The sequence below is a fragment of the Pleurodeles waltl genome, chromosome 2_2 (genome assembly GCF_031143425.1).
Source record: "Pleurodeles waltl isolate 20211129_DDA chromosome 2_2, aPleWal1.hap1.20221129, whole genome shotgun sequence".
Lineage (NCBI taxonomy): Eukaryota > Metazoa > Chordata > Amphibia > Caudata > Salamandridae > Pleurodeles > Pleurodeles waltl.
This window is the reverse complement of record NC_090439.1, coordinates 582785668-582805555: the sequence shown is the minus strand read 5'-3', so window position 1 is coordinate 582805555 and position 19888 is coordinate 582785668. Positions and strand designations below refer to the sequence as shown.

Sequence of the window (19888 nt, the reverse complement as noted above, 5' to 3'; positions counted from 1 at the left end):
GTTCATCTTTCCGCAGCTGGAGCACACTTTTCCTCTAGCTGGGCACTCTGATGATCTGTGTGGTACCCCACCACAATATCCACACTGCCTCGTTCGTGCCTTGTTCACGATTTGTCGGGGTCGACTCGTGGGTGCCATGACTGCATTGGCCACCTCTTCCTTTATGGGACGCTGTAGGGCTGCCTCCATGTGCGAAGCCCTGGCTCTCGACAGCTCCTTGGTGCGGCCCAAATGTAGAATATCCAGTAGAGATTTTCCGGATTCATCTAGGATGCGTTCCCTGAGCCTAAGGGACGCACACCCTTGGATCAACTGTCCTCTGACCTCTTCAGTCTCATCATTGAATCTGCACATGCTCGCTAATTCTCTTAGCCTTAGGTGGAAAGCATCTAGCGACTCCTCCACTTGTTGCCTCGCTTGTCTAAATATAAACTTCTCATAATCAGTGTTGACCATAGGTTCGAAATGGTGGTTAAGGGCCGCTATGGGTGTGGCATGGGTGTTGGGCGCGTCTTCCACTAGGTTTTTTGATATCTTATATATGTCCTTCCCTCCTATGTGGATGAGCATAGCATGCTTCTGGTCATTTGCTACCTTAGTGGCCTCGAAGAATAATAGTACTCTTTCCACCCATTCCTTCCATTTTGGCGCTTGTGTAGATGGATCACCTTCCACAACGAATGGTTCTACTGGAGGTATTGCGGACATTGTGGCCGGGGGGAGGCTAGATGTGTCTCTGGTAGTTGCGCAGACACTAGAAAATATTGTTCAGTATCAACTACTAATACCACCAGTTATGGGGGAGGACACTCTTGTACTCACTGTATCCTTCTTTTATTTCCCCAGTTTTCTTTGCCTGGACTCTTTTCTCCGGTGTAAATACAGTATTTGAAGTTGTTTTGTTCCAGTTTCTTATTTGAAGTGGTTTTGTTCCAGTTTCTCCTTTTTTTTTTTTTTTTTTAAAGTAGCAGAATCGGCACGAGCACCGTGAGACTCACGGCCGCCACTCTTGTATTTTTTGTTTATATTGATGCTGATTTTTTTTTCCGCCCGCCGCACGAGCACCGCGTCGCGCATGCGGCTGCAGCGGGGCACGGGCCGCTCACCCTCGTCGCCAAAAATGTTGTGTTGTAGCTCTTAAAAGAGCTACAACACACGAGGAGCGTTCGGCGACCCAAACTGAAATGACTCACGCGACTCCGTGTTTATGGCAACGGGCCAGCGTGGTCGGGTTGGGCCTTTGTTTCCAAGGTGCCCTGCAGCACGGGTGTCCGTCTGCTCGTGGCGTGGCAACTCCCTATCCAACCACGCCTCTTTTTATTCTTATAGCTCCGGGCCGCAGGCCGCGGAGCAAACCATGAACAAAACTCAAAGAGTTGAAATCCCTCGGAACATCCGGGGATTCCACCAAACATAATTACACAACCCCAAACACCCCGCGTATCACAGAGTGTCGGCTGGCCGGTTATATCACTGGCCAGCGACACTACAATGTGTTTGCTCTTATCAGTATCCCGAGGCACAAGTACTGTTTTCATCCGCTTTGGTGGAACTTCTTTTAAGCGTGTCAGCACCCCCTGCTATCACAACAAGATGTACATCCTTTCTTTGAAGCAATAGCACTGCCCAAGTGCCTTGGACTCAGTGCACTGTGCTGGTCTCAGTGGAGACCTCGTGATCACAGTTCTGCCTGCTTTGTGGGAAGCCAGTGCTCCCATAGCAGTGGCACTCACCAATCCTCCTGGAGCAACACGCAGTCATCAGTCCCCCGGGCCGAATCTGGGACCCACTCTATAGCCTCATCGGAGGCCGGCGCTTGTTATATAAACTAGTTATATAAAATAACTGGACAAGTACCTCGAATAAAGATTGACTGTACACTGTTTCCGAAAATACACCACTAAATAAATGCAGGGTTAATCAAACTTCTCCTGTTTCAATATATTACTTCTGAATTAAAGCACTTCAGTTCATTTTTCTTGCGCTTAAAATAACAAAGGGAAACTAAGCTCTAGGATAGTAGGTGCCATCCTTCTGATAGCTACAAAAGATACCTCAATGCTGCACAAACCTGCAATTAGTTTCTAGTCTGCTCTGCAGTTGTTGTCTGTCCGAGGTGCCTTTGCCCTGTCAATGGTCTCGCAGCTAGTATTCTAATTAAGTTGTGAATGAAGTGTGTCGTATTCTGCATGGCTGCTGCTCATGCCCCATAAGGTGAGCTAGTGACAGGTGTCTCGGCTCTGCAGTAAGTGTCCGGGCCTCTCTCTTTGGCTGAACTGTGTCACAATTACTCGGCTCCATGCAATTCTGTATGACGTCATCGGAGCTATAAGAAGTCCTTGCCTGCGTGCTATCAGTTCCTTTTTTTCTGCGCTTTAGGTGCTAACGGTTTTCTACCACTTCATCATATCTCAACTGTATAGAGGGAGTTATTTTGTAGCGCTACTATGTCTCCACCAAAGAAATCCGTGTTTAAACGTTGTAGTGAGTGCAGGGGCGGTGACAGATCCGCACGAGAACGGCCACTGGTGTTTGAGCTCGGATCACGACGTGGCAGGTTGTGCTCATCCTGCCAACCCATGAACTCGAAGGCTCTGAAAGAGAGGGAGGCAAAGCTCTTTCTATCAAAGGCTAAGAAAGAGAAAAGAGGTCGCCGAAGATCGAGGACTCGGGACACTTCGTCGTATAGGTCATCGAGGTCTCACAAGAAGTAACGTCGACGGCATGAGTCACAGCGCCCTCATCCAAAAGATCGGTTGGCGTCTCCGGCATTGAGGTCATGGTGCAGCACGACTTGGGAAGCCCCACTGTGACTCCCCAACCGCAGCCAACTTTGATTGAGATCTCAGAGTCTCCGGCTACTCCAGTGTCTCTCTTTTCCCCTGCATCCTCCCAAGGTCAGGAGTTTGGGGCTCGGGCGCCAGCTCCAGCCTAGCCCAGCCACTGCAAGGGGAACAAGAGTATCCCGCCTTTCTGGCTCCAGGAGTGGATCTGTCTTTGTTCCTAAATGCAATGTTTAGCATTTTTAATATGGAAAATGTTCCCTCCGGTGCACCTGCTGGTCCCACGCGTCCGTTGGCTTTTATGCTGGGGTTGCCGTCGCTGTATAAGCAGGCTCCACTTATGCCCTTTTTACCAGCAACACCTTTCAATGGTACTGGCACAGCGCCGAGGATGTCACCACCTCTACCCCTGATGACGGTGCCAGAGGTGCCAATGGCAGTGTTGGATAGATCGCAACACTCAACTCCAACGAGAAGTGTGGATTCAGCTCCTTCTCCTCCTCCACCTCCTCCACCAGTCTTGCCCTCTCCTTTAAGGGGTTTGTTGAGGTCGATGAATTCTCTATCAATGCCATGTTTGGAGTCTAGGCTAAGGTCTATAAGGAAGGCTTTAAGACTTCTGGAAGAGCAGCAGTAGCTAGAGGAACAACAGCAACAACAGTTGGAACAAGGAGAAATTCCTGGGCCTTCGGGTGATTTCCAGGGATTAGATACTGCTAGTGGGTTGCATGTATCCTCTAAGTGGGAGCTTTTATCCCCTGGAGGTGAACTCTCAACAGAAGTGACTACCTACCATGGGGTGTTTAGGAAGGTGTCAGAAGTTTTGGGCTTGTCACTGCCCGCATCAGAGTTAAAAACTAATATTCTGAAGGAGGTTCTACATCCATCAGCTTCATCTTCAGAGCCCCTTCTCCCATTCAATGATGCCTTGACAGAGCCCATATTAGAAATATGCAAGAAATTCATTACTACATCTGCTGTTTTAAAGACTGTAGCCAGAAGGTACAAAGTTGCTCCAGGTGATCCACAATTTTTGTCCCAACACCGGAAATCTTGGTGGTACAAATTTCTTGTTCTTTAAGATCGGCTCTGGGATCATTCTCTACAACACCATATGATAGGGAGTCAAAGTGCATGGAGCAGTCGGAAAAAAAAATGCTTCTCCTCAGGAAGCATGGCCTTAAAATCGCTGAATACAACTTGTGTACTGGGAAGATACATTTATGCCATAATGGATACGACGAAGGAGGTCATCCCTAAATTGCTGAAGGAAGTACAGGAACATTTTAGTGTTCTGTTGCAGGATAGTCAGTGGCAGCTAATCAGGTGATTCAGTCAGGTCTGGACACTGCGACTCAGTTGCTAGAGTCACGGGGACTTCTATTGCAGCTAGGAGGCATGCTTGGCTCAGAGGTTCTGGTTTCTCCTCTGATGTGTAGGCTATATTGATGAACCTCCCATTTGATGGTGCAAGACGGTTTGGGGCCAAGGCGGACTCGGCCCTGGAAAGGTTCAAGAATAGCAGAGCCACTGTAAAATCTTTGGGCCTTCAGGCTTTTTTATGCCCTTCAGACCTTTCCGCAGATTCAGAGGGTTTGGCCTTTCATGGGAGGCAACAGTCCCATGTCCAACAGCCTGCCAAACCTCTCTACAGGTCCTATAGGGGTCGTGGGAGAGTTAGAAGGAGGGGAGCCATCCAGCAGCCTTCCTCCTCCTCTTTATGCTCTGGGTGAATTCAGCCATTGAAGCAGCCCTAGTTCTTGCATCAATTCACCAGCATGTCCCACCGCAGGTGGAAGACTGTTGCATTTTTCCCACGATTGGACGTTAACAACATTGGACTCTTGGGTGTTGAGCATAGTGAGAAAAGGTTATGCCCTTCCCTTTTGGGAGTTTCCTCCCTCCTTCTCTCCCTGTCATTCATTTTGCTGAGAAAAGCATCTCCTGTTGCTTCAGAGGGAGGTGCACATCCTTTTGTTAAAAGATGCAGTGGAGTTTGTTCCAGAGCAGGAAAGGGGCTGGAATGTTATTCAAGGTATTTCCTGATTCCCAAGAAGGATGGTTGATTGAGGCCAGCTTGGACCTGAGGATTTTGAATTGGTTCCTCAAACAGGAAAAGTTCAAAATGCTGACCCAGTACAGCTACTTCTTGCATTGAACACGGAGGACTGAATGGTGTATATCGACTTGCAGGATGCTTATTTTCATATCCCTATTCTGAAGTCGCACAGGAAGTATCTCCGGTTCATGGTAGGGTTGCAGCACTACCAGTTTGCGGTCCTTTCTTTTGGTCTTACTTCGGCACGTCGAGTCTTCACAGAGGTGATGGCAGTGGTTGAAGCTGACCTCAGAAGGAAGGGAATATCTGTATTCCCTTGCCTGGATGATTGGCTTATCAAAGCTGAGTCCCCAGAGTTTGTGCTGCATCATTTGCAGTTGACAACCCAATTGTTGTTCAACCTGGGCTTTTCGGTAAACATGCCCAAGACTCACCTGGAGCCCTCTCAAATTCTCCTGTTCATAGGGGCAGTACTGGACACAACTTTGAATCTGGCCTACCCTCCTCCACAGAGGATTCAGGACATTCCTGTGATGATTCCGATGTTTAAAAAGGGAACGGAAGTTCCTCAAGGTCCTAAGTCTGTTTGGTCTATTCGCTTCCTGTATTCTGTTGGTCACTCACGCACATTGGCACATGAGGGCACTCCAGTGGTGCCTCCGCAAGCAGTGGTTTCAACACAAAGGGGATGTCGAGGAGTCGATAACGACCTGCAGAGACGCTGCAGTGGATCTGCGATGGTGGTCTACAGACTGTAACCTCTCTCAAAAATGGCCTTTCTCTGGGGCCTGGAGATCAAAGGCCTTTGGTCTTCAGTAGAACAGATGTTTCACATCAATCTGTTGGAATTGTGGGCGATATGGCTGGCTCTCAAGGCTTTCCTCCTGTCCATTCGCAATCAGTCGGTACAAGTCTAAACAGACCACACTACCGCAATGTGGTATATCAGCAAGCAGGGAGGAGTAGGGTGTATCTTCTCTGCAGAGAGACTCTGCAGCTCTGTTCCTGGGCACAGGACCATCGGATTTGTGTAGTAGGAAGCCATCTGGCCAGAGTTCTTAATGTACGTGCGGATGGACTCAGTCACCACTTTTCGGCCGATCACGAGTGGCGTCTCCATCCAGCTGTGATTTTTTACGTCTTCCATATGTGGGGAGCACCTCAGATAGACCTGATTGCCACCCACAAGAATGCACACTGCTTATCGTTCTGCAACCTCCAGCATCCGATGCAGACGGTGTTAGGGGATGTGTTTCAGCTGACCTGGAGCGACTGACTACTTTACGCGTTTCCTCCCATACCGTTGAATCCTCGAGTTCTGAGGAAGCGATGCGATGCGATCGGGCAGCAGAAATGCCACTAGACACCAGGGATTTTTTTTTTGTTGTTCATTTCAATAAGGAGAGCGGCCCCTTGGGCAAGGGCTGCTCTCCAGCGGGGCAATTTGTTTTTTGGCTGTTTCTGCCCCCCCAGGGATTTTTGTTTAGTTTTTTTGTTTTTTTTTAATGTTTGGGGAACGACCCCTTGGGCAAGGGTCGCTCCGGGGGGGGGTCAAATTATTATTAGGCCATTTCTGCCCCCGGGGGGGCAGAAACCACTAGACACCAGGGAATATATATTTTTGTGGGTTATTTGAAGTAAGGGGAGCAGCCCCATGGGCAAGGGCTGCTCCTCGGGGGCAAATTATTTCTAGGCCATTTCTGCCACCCCTGGGGGCAGATCGGCCTAATATTATTAGGCCGCTCTGCCCCGGGGGGGGGGGGCAGGAATCCACTAGACACCAGGGAAAAGGTTTTTTTTGTTTTTTTGTTTGTTTGGGGAGCGACCCCTTAGGCAAGGGTCGCTCGGGTGGGGGAATTATTATTAGACCATTTCTGCCCCCCCAGGGGGGGCAGAAACCACTAGACACCAGGGAATATATATTTTTGTGGGCTATTTGAAGTAAGGGGAGCAGCCCCTTGGGCAAGGGCTGCTCCTCGGGGGGCAAATTATTTCTATGCCATTTCTGCCCCCCCCTGGGGGCAGAAACCCACTAGACACCAGGGATATTTTTTTTGTGTTTACTTCTATTTTTTTATGTTTGGGGAACGACCCCTTAGGGAAGGGTTTCTCCTGGGGGGGGCAAATTATTAATAGGCCATTTCTGCCCCCTGGGGGCAGATCGGCCTAATATAATTAGGCCAATCTGCCCCCGGCGGGGGGCAGAAACCACAAGACACTAGGAAATTTTTATTTTTGTTATAATAACGCATAAGGGGAGCAGCCCCTTTGGCAAGGGCCACTCCCCGGGAAGGGGGGCAAAATATTTTTAGGCCTTTTTTGCCCCCCTGGAGGCAGATCGGCCTAATATAATTAGGCGGATTTGCCCCCGGGGGGCAGAAACCTCTAGACACCAGGGATATATATATTTTTTTATTTACTTTATGTTTTTATGTATGGGGAGCGACCCCTCAGACAAGGGTCGCTCCCCTGGTGGGCAAGTTGTATTTAGGCCATTTCTGCCCCCCTTGGGGGCAGATCAGCCTATTTTTGTTAGGCCAATCTGCCCCCTTTGGGGCAGAAACCTCTAGACACCATGGATTGGTGTGTATGTTTTGTTTGGAGGGGGCAGCCCCTTGGGCAAGGGTCTCTCCCCATGGGGGCACATTACTGTTGGCCATAACTGCCCCCCTTGGGGGCAGACTGGCCTATTTTGGAAGGCCCATCTACCCTCAAGGGGGGCAGAAAGCCCACCAGAGACCAGGGAAGATATTCTTTTCAAAATAAGAGGTTGGGGGTATGGCCATACCCCCACCCCAAATAAATGGGGCCAAAGTTGTTCTGCCCACCAGTGGGAAGAATGGGCAACTACCCCCGATCCACACCCCGGGGGGACAGAAAGTCTACTAGATGCCAGGGAATAAAAAAAATAAAAGAAAGTAGTGGGGTGGTGGCTACCAACCAGTATGGGCCTGGTTATGCCCCCACCTGAACTGAACGGGCTAACAGTCTTTCAGCTCTCCCCCGCACACTAAAACATCTTATCCCATGGCAAGCAAGAGGACATTTGATTATGGACATTTGATTATTTTTGTTTTTTGTTTCACATTTGGGCCATGAGAGCTTGATAACTCTCAAAATCGTCCCACTTGGAATGGTGAGGGCTGCACTTTTTTTCACTTTGGGACGCTGCCATGTAGAAAAATCCACAAGACCTAGACACATCTGAAAACTAAACATGAAGTTGATTCCAGGGTGGTGTGCGTCACATTTCCTTACCCGCAATGCCCTGCAAACCTGCAACTTTGCTGGAAAGCATACATTTTTCCCACATTTTTTGTGATGGAACTTTCCGGAATCTGCAGTAATCCACAACATTCCTACCACCCAGTATTGTCTCATCTATACCGATCTAATTTCTGCTGCACTTGTCAGCCTAAAAATGTTTTTTTTCAAACTGCCCTTTTGGACCCACTTTGGTTCCCCCTCAATTTCAACGTGTTTTTGGCGCTTCCCTGTCACAAACACTTGGCCCACCTACACAAGTGAGGTATCATTTTTTACCGAGAGACTGAGGGGAACGTTGGGTGGTAGGAAATTTGTCCGGGGCAGTGATCCCACACAGAAATGTGGGAAATTTTTTATTTTTTAGCTAGATTTGCGGTTTGCTGAGGATTCTGGGTAAGAAAATATTGGGGGATCCACATAAGTCACACCTCCCTTGACTCCCTCGTGTGTCTAGTTTTCAGAAATGTCTGGGTTTGGTAGGTTTCCCTAGATGGCTGCTGAAAACAGGTAGTTTTCTATTTGATAATTTTGATGTGCCCACTTCCTGTCGCGGTCACTATGCCTACCCACACAAGTGAGGTACCATTTTTATCGGGAGACTTGGGGGAACGCTGGGTGGAAGGAAATTTGTGGCTCCTCTCAGATTCCAGAACTTTCTGTCACCGAAATGTGAGGAAAAAGTGTTTTTTTAGCCACATTTTGAGGTTTGCAAAGGATTCTGGGTAACAGAACCTGGTGAAAGCTCGACAAGTCACCCCATCTTGGATTCCCCTAGGTCTCTAGTTTAAAAAAATGCACAGGTTTGGTAGGTTTCTCCAGGTGGCGGCTGAGCTAGAGGCCAAAATCCACAGGTAGTCACTTTGCAAAAAACACCTCTGTTTTCTGTCGAAAAAATTGATGTGTCCACGTTGTGTTTTGGAGCATTTCCTGTCACGGGCACTATGCCTACCCACACAAGTGAGGTACCATTTTTATCAGGAGACTTGGGGGAACGCTGGGTGGAAGGACATTTGTGGCTCCTCTCAGATTCCAGAACTTTCTGTCACTGAAATGTGATGAAAAAGTGTTTTTTTAGCCACATTTTGAGGTTTGCAAAGGATTCTGGGTAACAGAACCTGGTGAGAGCTCAACAAGTCACCCCATCTTGGATTCCCCTAGGTCTCTAGTTTTCAAAAATGCACAGGTTTGGTAGGTTTCCCTAGGTGGCGGCTGAGCTAGAGGCCAAAATCCACAGGTAGGCACTTTGCAAAAAACACCTCTGTTTTCTGTCGAAAAAATTGATGTGTCCACGTTGTGTTTTGGAGCATTTCCTGTCACGGGCACTATGCCTACCCACTCAAGTGAGGTACCAGTTTTATCGGGAGACTTGGGGGAACGCTAGGTGGAAGGACATTTGTGGCTCCTCTCAGATTCCAGAACTTTCTGTCACCGAAATGTGAGGAAAACGTGTTTTTTTAGCCACATTTTGAGGTTTGCAAAGGATTCTGGGTAACAGAACATGGTGAGAGTTCGACAAGTCACCCCATCTTGGATTCCCCTACGTCTCTAGTTTTCAAAAATGCACAGGTTTGGTAGGTTTCCCTAGGTGGCGGTTGAGCTAGAGGCCAAAATCCACAGGTAGGCACTTTGCAAAAAACACCTCTGTTTTCTGTCAAAAAAATTGATGTGTCCACGTTGTGTTTTGGAGCATTTCCTGTTGCGGGCACTATGCCTACCCAAACAAGTGAGGTACCATTTTTATCGGGAGACTTGGGGGGACATAGAATAGCAAAACAAGTGTTATTGCCCCTTGTCTTTCTCTACATTTATTCCTTCCAAATATAAGACAGTGTGTAAAAAGGACATCTATTTGAGAAATGCCTTGTAATTCACATGCTAGTATGGGCACCCTCAGAATTCAGAGATGTGCAAATAACCACTGCTCCTCAACACCTTATCTTGTGCCCATTTTGGAAATACAAAGGTTTTCTTGGTACCTATTTTTGACTCTTTTCTATTTCAGAAAATGAATTGCTGTATACCCGGTATAGAATGAAAACCCACTGCAAGGTGTAGCTCATTTATTGGCTCTGGGTGCCTAGGGTTCTTGATGAATCTACAAGCCATATATTCCCGCAACCAGAAGAGTCCAGCGGACGTAACAGTATATTGCTTTCAACAATCTGACATTGCAGGAAAAAGTTACAGAGTAAAACGTAGAGAAAAAATGCTGTTTTTTTCACCTCAATTTCTATATATTTTTATTTCACTTGTTATTTTCTGCAGGAAACCCTTGTAGGATCTACACAAATTACCCATTGCTGAATTCAGAATTTTGTCTACTTTTCAGAAATTTTTAGGTTTCTGGGATCCAGCATAGGTTTCACACCTATTTCTGTCACTGACTGGAAGGAGGCTGAAAGCACAAAAAATCGTAAAAATGGGGTATGTCCCAGTAAAATGCCAAAATTGTGTTGAAAAATTGGGTTTTCTGATTCAAGTCTTCCTGTTCCTGAAAGCTGGGAAGCTGGTGATTTTAGCACTGCAAACCCTTTGTTGGTGCCATTTTCAGGGGAAAAACCACAAGCCTTCTTCTGCAGCCCTTTTTTCCCATTTTTTTAAAATAAACACGAAATTTTCACTGTATTTTGGCTAATTTCTTGGCCTCCTTCAGGGGAACCCACAAAGTCTGGGTACCTCTAGAATCCCTAGGATGTTGGAAAAAAAGGACACAAATTTGGCGTGGGTAGCTTATGTGGATAAAAGGTTATGAGGGCCTAAGCGAGAACTATTCCAAATAGGCAAAGAAAGGCCTGGCACACGAGGGGGGAAAGCCTGGAAGCGAAGGGGTTAAAAGTCTAACAATGTTTTTAAACAATACTCACTACAATGTAGCTGGCATGTTTACCGACCATTAGCTTATTGGTTTTTCGTACATTGCAGTGCTGAGTTTTAGCAGTCGCAAACCAATTTATGATTGATTTGCGATTTGCTAAATGATCATTTATCAGGCTGTTACTCTCAGTTGAAGCGAAGTTAAACATCACTACATTTGAACTAAATGTTTTAAATGTTTTCACTTTATGATTGTCTAAAGCAGAAAAACTCCTATTGGAATATCGATGATATCATACACAAACCCCAGCATGGCAGAGATCGTAACATTGAACGCAACTTTAATAGTGACACATCCATATGAATTATAGTTGGTACCTTCATCTGGACCTTTAGATTAGGTCGGAATAGCCATTCAAAAGCAATGTCTGAAGGTGATTAATTGCTAACCCAAAAGACTACTCATTATGATTTTGCAGCTTTGACCTCTAAGCCAATATGATCAAGTTATGTTATGACTAGTATCCATGTTCTTGGAACCTTCCAACAAACTGATGCTTTTGCAATCCAGTGATGTTACAGTTTACCAATTTAATGCCCTCATTAAGTCAATCTGGTAATATGTTATCTAAATCAGGTAGTCAGTGATCTATCTAGTTTTTTTTGGGAAATAGGCCCTGGGACAGTCACTCTTCTATATCCTCCAGTCATTTGGTATCGCTCGGTCCCAGGTTTCATTTGTTCAAATTGTTGGCCAGTGCTTCTTGTTTTTTTTACATTTCTAACTGATATTGTTTCACTAACAACAAACTGTACATTCTCAGTAATTATCTCACTAAACTGTTTAATTTTGTGGGGCACATTGTGGGGTTTAGCTTGAACATGATAATTCCACTACATTATTGCCAAAATATACTTGATTTTTGTCAACACTTCGATAACCATTGAGTCTGTGTGTCCTTCATTGTCCAATCAATGGATCAAATTATACTGTAACTTCTGGTCCTCCAAACTCACCACATTTTCTCTTGATCAACATTGTCTTGTGCATTAATGATCTCGTCATTCCTGATTTCCATCCTTTGTTTGTGCTTTCATTATAACTTAACTTTTGTTCCATTTTCTATATCAGTTTTAAAAAGATCTGCCTTCTCAAAAACACATTGTCTCAACCCCACTGGCACATTCTTTGTTTCCATTTACATACAATTTAGGTTTTCCAATACCTTCTTTAATGCAACAAGCTGTTTCTTCAAACCATTACTTTTCTTATGTTTCTTTTGACAGTGCTTTATACGTGTCATTCTTTGCTTTTTGGATGTTGGCTGTTTGTAGCTATTCTCATGGTTTGGAAATCACAAATGCATCATTACACTATCAGTCACTCTTTTGTCTCTCAGTCTTTTCTGGTTTTCTAATCCAACATCTTCACTTATGGCATAGCTTAAAATGGTGTATTGTGTGCTAGAGTGCCTTATTCTAGTTTACTCTCAAGCTATCCTTCTGACATGGTTGTTTGTGTTGGGCTCTGAATTGGCTTTAGATGTATTGTTCTTTCTTTTCACACTCAGATTGTGGTGTATGAGAAAGTGATCTGTTAAAGTGTGGTCTGATTGAAAATTGACAGCCCTGAGTTCCAGATCAGGTTAAGTACTCTGCTAGTTTTTTCCATGTGAAAGCATTTATGATAATTCTTTAGAACAATTTGGGTGTCTGGGTAGCTCATTCTTCATTTTTTAGTCTTAAAATATTTTCCGTTTGTGACTTCTTCAGCCATTTGTAACAGTTCTGCTTTGTTTACCATTATCCCTCATGTTACCTTTTGCACTTTTGTTTTCCTTAGCTACTAGTACTCATTTAGATTCTGTTTTTACGGAGCCATAGATTTGGTCTTTATGAACCAGGTCCGTTTTGCCTCTGTCTGAGGCTTTAGATCAGCTTCAAGCTCCCAACATTTTTGTCTGAGTTACTGATATTTATAGGGCCTCAACTTCAATGGAATCTCACATTAATGTTCTCTGCATAATCTCAAACAATTACTTATATTAGTACGTGCTGATTCCTTTCATCTTGTTACATACAATAAGGGGTCTCTTGTATGTATTTAGATTTCTATTGTTTTCCAAAGTTATACATCCCTTCCTCAAGTATCTTCTTCATTCTTTCTGCTTTGGCTTTCTTGTTGAAAATATCGACACCATCTGAAAATGCTGGTAATGATCAAAGTGAAATCCCAAGCAAGTGTAGTCAAAGAAAGTAACATACAATAGCTTTTGTTCTGGAAAAGGCAGTAGTCCCAGCATGAAGTGTGCCCAACAAGGGCTCTTCCTCAAGCCGCCAGTCTTTAATTTTTAGACCTTACAAGGCACAAGCCCTTATAACACTCCATGTTTCAAGAAAGATATAAGGCAAGCAAATCCTGAGTTAAATTAATCACATGCTAGAGACTTCCAATTTTGGCATGTAGCTTAGCCAAGCTATGTACACCTACATCCAATGCCTGTCTATACAGCTCCTTTAATCAATACTCTCCCATTTCCACCTCCACCAAGCTGCTGACTCCAGTACACTTGAGACGTCTTATTTGCTGCTGAACTCAGAAAAACTGCCATTGATGACTAATCATTATCCATGGTATTGCTTTAAATATGATCGACAGAGGTGTTATTACATAACTCTAAGTCTGTATCGAAATTATTACCATTTTTAATTCTAAGAAGATTAATAGAATATAGAAATATAGATATATTTCTTAAATGGATAAGCACATTTGTTTCTTTTAAAATTATCTGTTATTCCTTTCAGCTCTATCATCTTCAGATTGCATTCATACATACTGTTTTTTTACAAACAGTGTATACACAAGTAGTTTCTGTGTTTCAGCATTCTAAGGCATAAGTGTGCATTATAACACAAGTTATGACAAGTGTAGGAAACTACAACAGTAAATTATCACAAATTTAACAACAGTGTTGCAAGTGTTGTGACAGTGCTCCCATTATTTTGCTTCACTGGATTTCTCACCCACCTGTCTGCTCTCGTGTGTGAACTGGAAAATGAATGCAGTGCTAGAGCTCTGAGAATAGTGCCTGTTCAAGAAATGGGCTAGCTCTGCTCCCTTCCTACCATTTCAGCATTATAAAGTTGTGTTTCGTATCTTCATTTTTTATCTCACATTCATTTTAGACCAGTTTATTTTCCCAGGAAGCCTTTGCATGATATAGTTTTTTGATGGACTATTTGTCATACATGTATGCTGTAGATGCAATAAAAAGCAGGAAGAAGGACATTTGTATCTCAGTTTTAATAGCTTATATAAAGCAATCAGTTATCATAGATGTTCAAAGTAATTCCTGGTAGGGCTTTAAGGTATTTCAGTGTTACTTCCAATAATACTGTCATTCCTAGTAAAACCCCCTTATCTTTTCCAATTTTCTGTCCCTCTTAACATGAAACTGCTGTTTCTCTCTTATACTTTAATCTGCTTTGAAATAAAATAAGCATATGAGCAGTGACAAGTTTCCCACTAAAGTGAAATTGGTATGGTGACCTTTGTTTAACTGCTTGTCAAGAATGCTTCTTTCAAGATCTCTGAACTTTTTAAGTATGCCCATTGGTGGATCTGTCCATCTGGCCAAGGGAAATATACAACCTTTTTTGCCTCTCTGTTAAGTGTTTGATTAAATATTTTCAATTGATGCAATAGTTCTTAAAAATCGTTTGTGAAAAGAGTAATAGTGTAAATGAGTACACATTTATATAGTTTCTCTTTACAGGCTAATGTTGCATATAATGAAGCAAAAAGGGAATATGAGGAAGCTCAAATGCATTTTGATAAATGCACTGCAGAAGCTAACAGTGAGAGGACAATTATGAGTGATACTCTTGAGGCAGCAAAGACAATGCTAAATGAGTGCAGGTAAGAGTTTATACCAGGTATAAATTACATTTATGTTTATGTATTGTAATAGCATTGGTATAAAATAGGGTGTTGCCATTAAAACAATTTCCTGCTCTGTTTATTTAATGCTATTATATTCAAACATATCTGCTAAACTACTGTATATGTGTGTTGTTAATCAAAGTGTTTGTTACTTATATTTTTCAAATAATAATCAGTACACATTACGTGACACTCACAATGTGAACTTAGTCTTGCTTTTTCCCTGTATTGTCATTCATTAATTCCTCTTGACCTCCCCCTGTTAATATCCATTAAATTGAAAAGAACCTCCGCAGCAATTTTGAAAACAAAAATCGTTTTTGATGACTAATCCACAACAATTAATGCAGTATGTTTATCTGAGTGTGCAAGCAAATGTTTCCTCACTGTGACACTTACTTGATATTGTGAAATGTAAGGAATGACATCATTCACTACATAATCTGGTGTATCTATCTTCCCTTTGCTCACCATGTCACTGTTTTGTTGGCCTCCGTAAAGTGGAAAATATAATAGATTCTCCTACACGTTAATTAGCACAGCACATACCTTAACGCAAACTGTGACTCAATATTTTAGCTCATGTACAGTTCTCCCTCATTGTATGCAATCAAATGCAGAACCTTGAGTCTGTTTATACATGCCAGTTTTCTACGTTCTTGCTTTGGTCGTATATATGCATGATCCTTGGCATTATATTGGCATGAGTTATTATAGATTTCTCATAAGCATTTCTTTCCACCAGTATATCTTCTCATAGCTTTTTCCACCACATATTGTTGATGACGGACCGGTGCCTACTCCTTGAGAGAAATAATATTTTATCTTGTTGCAAATAACAATTGTGTGAGTGCTGGCGTCACAATCAAGCCTTAACTCAGTGAAAATCAGGAGAAATAAATGTAATGATATGGATTTAGCTGAATTTCTTTTGTACCCAAATCCTTCAAGAAAAGAAAGTGCTATTCTTCCTTATTTATTGAGCGAAATTGTCGGATATTCAGAGAGGTATGTTGCTGATCAAATTAGAGAGAAAGGCAAATAGGTGTTATAATATGATTTCAGTGTCATAGGCACATTTTTTAACATTAGCTAAATGTTTTATGCCCTCTTTTCTATCACTTCAACTTTACATATATTAAGCAAATTTGCAGTATGAACAAGCTCAAAAGAGTGCCCAGAGTTATGTTGGGTAATACAAATGCTTAAATATCACAAATTGTCTTGGCATCCTATTAATGAAACTGCTTTTTTTTAAACCTTATACATAAGTAAGTACACTTATTATGTTTGATTAGTTGAAATAATTACATAGAATAAAAAATACAAACAATCTGTCATGCTTGACATCAAAGAGAAAACATATACTTAATGATACTTGAAGAAACAATCCCTAATATAAGTGAGTTGCGAGAGACATCCCCTAATTACGTAGAGTGTAATTGCACATTTCCCTTACTATAAATTACCTTTGCTGACATCCAGGCAAAACTAACATCCTCCTGATGCACAGGCATTTGTGGAACATTGCTTGAAATAAACGTTCCCAGCCCAACCATTAAAAGAAAACGGCCTTAATAATACTCAGTTTAAAAAAATTATAAAAAGTATTCCATTGTTACATATGGAATACTTTTATTGGGCTGTTCGCAGTGTTCTACTAAAATGACTTAAGTTAAATTGCAACTTTCCTTATTAATTAAGGCCTGTGCTGTAACCCACATTAGCATGTGAGGCCATTTATTTCTTTTAGGTACATTATAAAATGAAAGGTCCCAAATGCCATAGGTAAATTGTACATTTCCCTTATTAATTACAGGCCTCACATCCATAATTGCACAACTTTCCTCATTATCAACGCAAAAATGTTGCAACTTAATCATTATACAGAAGGTTCAAAGTGCTTAATATGGATAATTCCTCAGTACAATCCCCTACTCCTCATCCATTTACCTTATAATATCACCGTATAACAGCAATTTGTAAGATAGAGCCACCCTATACTTTTTTCTCAATTCAGCAGGTAAAAGTACACCTATTTTCCTGCAGATGATCCACGTTTAATATGGTTATTATATGGAACTGTTTCTTTGCTTGGTATTTTCTTCCTTTTCTACAGCTGTAAAAAAAACTTCTTGAGGGTGGTATTAGACGAATCATAATACCTTTTTCCAAAATAGATGGCATTTTAATTTATGTATTGTCTTTCCAATAGAAATCATATATTTATTAGTACAGCTTTGTGAACTAACTCTTTAGGACACTCCCTCCTCTGCAACAAGATTGCTAAACAGGTCTTGTAACCCCTCTAAGACTAGCCTTTGTTGCAAATTCTTTGTTGCACCTGCTTCTTTCATTCCTTCCTATCATGCGCTCTCAAACAATGGCAGCAATTTTTGTAGGGCAAATGTTTCATGCTGTGGCCATACTAAAGGACATGTCTAAAATGGTAAATAAATGAATTACATTGTATGATCCTCCAATGAGAGCTTCTGATGTTCCTCAATAGATGAGAATTAATCTTGCGAATATGCACTTCAATATTAGCTGTTTTCAATTGTGTAACAAAATGAGGTTAATTTAGCCTCCACAGCAGAAAATCTTAACCTTCAGATGGCAAGTTCCATAACTGTAGTACAGTGGATTTTGAACATGCAGTTTCTGACTCAGCTATCTGATTTGCTTAGTGCTGTGTGTCATGCTTAGAATGCAATAGGCATTGCATGTATTTTCAGGATCATTTGTTCTAGACTATTGACCTACTTTAAGACTGTTTGGTGCTGGTCCTTCACTTTTATGTTCACTATTTTTAATTTATTCAGCAGTACCACTTTAATAATTTTAGGTGTCATCTTGCTCATAAGCTTTCTAATGTGATTAATATGAATCGGTATCAATCTGAACTCAAAGTCACCAAGCTGTGACTTTAAACTCAGTAATAGATTTGCTTTTCAATCTGAGGAAACATTGGATTTTGAGCTTTCACAAGCTTCAACCACCTACAATGAGACTTCTCTTTCAATAACTTAATTTCTGTCAAACATATTTTGAACATTCCTCTGGAACAGTAATGTGTGCTTTATGTGGATCACTGGGGCCAGTTGTACTATACTATTCATACTGTGTTGCTATGCAACTGCACATCATAAAGCCTGCTTTATTCCGATCACCACTGGTGCACTAATTGTATGGTGCAGCTAAACTATTGCCTCATTCAAATATGTCTAATTCTCCGGTGCATAAAATCCCATTTATGGCTCGTGCACTACCAACGTTGATACTGACTTTGATGTTTTATTTACCCGCACCTTCTTCAACTTCACTTTTCAGTTGTTTGCTTGGGTTTTCAATATGTTCAGTAACAGCTTCAGAGGAATCAGTGCATCCTGTATCTCCAGCTCCTTTCAGTGCCAGCATGGCTTGCCTCTAATAGTTGTCAGTTTATTTGAACTCTGTATTTGATGGCTCATATTTGGAGATCTTGCCTTTGTTTGTATCATCAAACTCAGATTAAAATAAAATCAGTAAAGCAAGTGAAAATGTATTGGTTGCTGCTCCTTGTCTTTGTGTAGCTGTCTTTAGAAGGCCTTTTAGTTCTTTTTGGATTACATTTTTGATTTTTGCACCATACTGCATGGTCAAATTAGGCTTAAGGTTACTGCTATGATTATTCATTTATCAATGAGCACTGAAAAATATTTATATATAATCAGTTGTTAGAATATTAGGGTGTCCTATGCCTTGCCTTATTTCTGCTTCTGAGTCCCCTCATAAAGTACATTTATTTGTGTATACTCATTATGCTCATTTTTGTTTGCTTACATTTTATACTATATGGTTACTATTTCCTTTATATATATGTATACACAACATAACAATAGTTTCTTGCTGTTTGATAGCTCATAATGTACTTAATCATAAAGACTGTGATATAGGGAAAAGTACAGTGCTGTAAATAAAGGTGCAAGAAATATAGATATCCCTATTCACACAATACATCACAGGTTTAGTTTTGTTTCTAAATAATGTTGAAAAGTACTATATAATGTTTGTATGAGAACCTGTTGAGGAGAGAGAAGTATCACATATTCCAGAAGGAGTATCATTTACAAACTGCCTGCATCAAGGTCAGTTTTGTTATTTGCTATATGTTTTTTTCGAGAACATCAACAAAACAGAGATGGAGAGTTACCTTATCTACCAGCAGGCAGCGACCTGATAAGATAGAAATATGATGAGCAGACATGCAAGCATCTATTTTTGGCAAGGTTTTGTGCTAATTAAACATTAGCGGAGACTATGGACTATGATTCTGTCTTGGAATGCATCCAAGATTTTCATCGATCATGTTGCCAATTTTAATACTATTTACAAATATTGCTTTAATTGTACCCCTAAAATGCTCATGTCTGTAAATCATCTTTTCTACATATTCAACATTAAAAACCAGGCTTACTATATAAATAAAACCTTTTAAAGTTATAGTGTGGATTTCTTGTATGTTTGCATCCTTCAGTGAATGTGTTACAGTAACCTGCACTAAAGTAAATTGTATTCCTGACATTCTCTAGCAGGTTCTGATTGTTGCACAATACACACAATCTCCTGGTAAGTAGTTGGAGATGCAAGGGTCACATCGTGTCCATTTTACCCTCTCTAGCTGGTAAATTGATACAATCCCTTCTTGCCTTAAAGAAGGACTTCTACAAACATAAAACATTTTTCTCCACCTTTTCATCAAGGATATATCATAAAAAATAAATACATGAGAAATATACCTTTTAATTCAGCTGTTGCAATTGTGTTTGTTCCTCTCCAAACTGTACTAACATATCTGAATCTCTTAATGATTAGTGGAACGTCAGCATAAATTCTGCCTCTGACCATAACCAGTTTTCTCCAAGGAAGCACAGAATATCACATATGATGAAACTTGTGAAAAAGTGTAAGCCTACAATAAGTACTGCATCTGACTACAAGCATCAACGTTATCATAGCACAATACAAGACAAATGCTACTAC

At 41.8% G+C, this 19888-nt stretch overlaps 1 protein-coding gene across 1 annotated transcript in view; it reads left to right on the top strand.

The window, feature by feature from the left end:
- CCDC178 (coiled-coil domain containing 178) overlaps positions 1-19888 on the top strand; it is a 1079202-nt gene that overhangs the window by 264729 nt on the left and 794585 nt on the right. The window contains exon 9 of the mRNA XM_069220096.1: positions 14700-14842. Coding sequence (XP_069076197.1) covers positions 14700-14842 — 143 coding nt within the window. The remainder of the gene's footprint in view (positions 1-14699; positions 14843-19888) is intronic.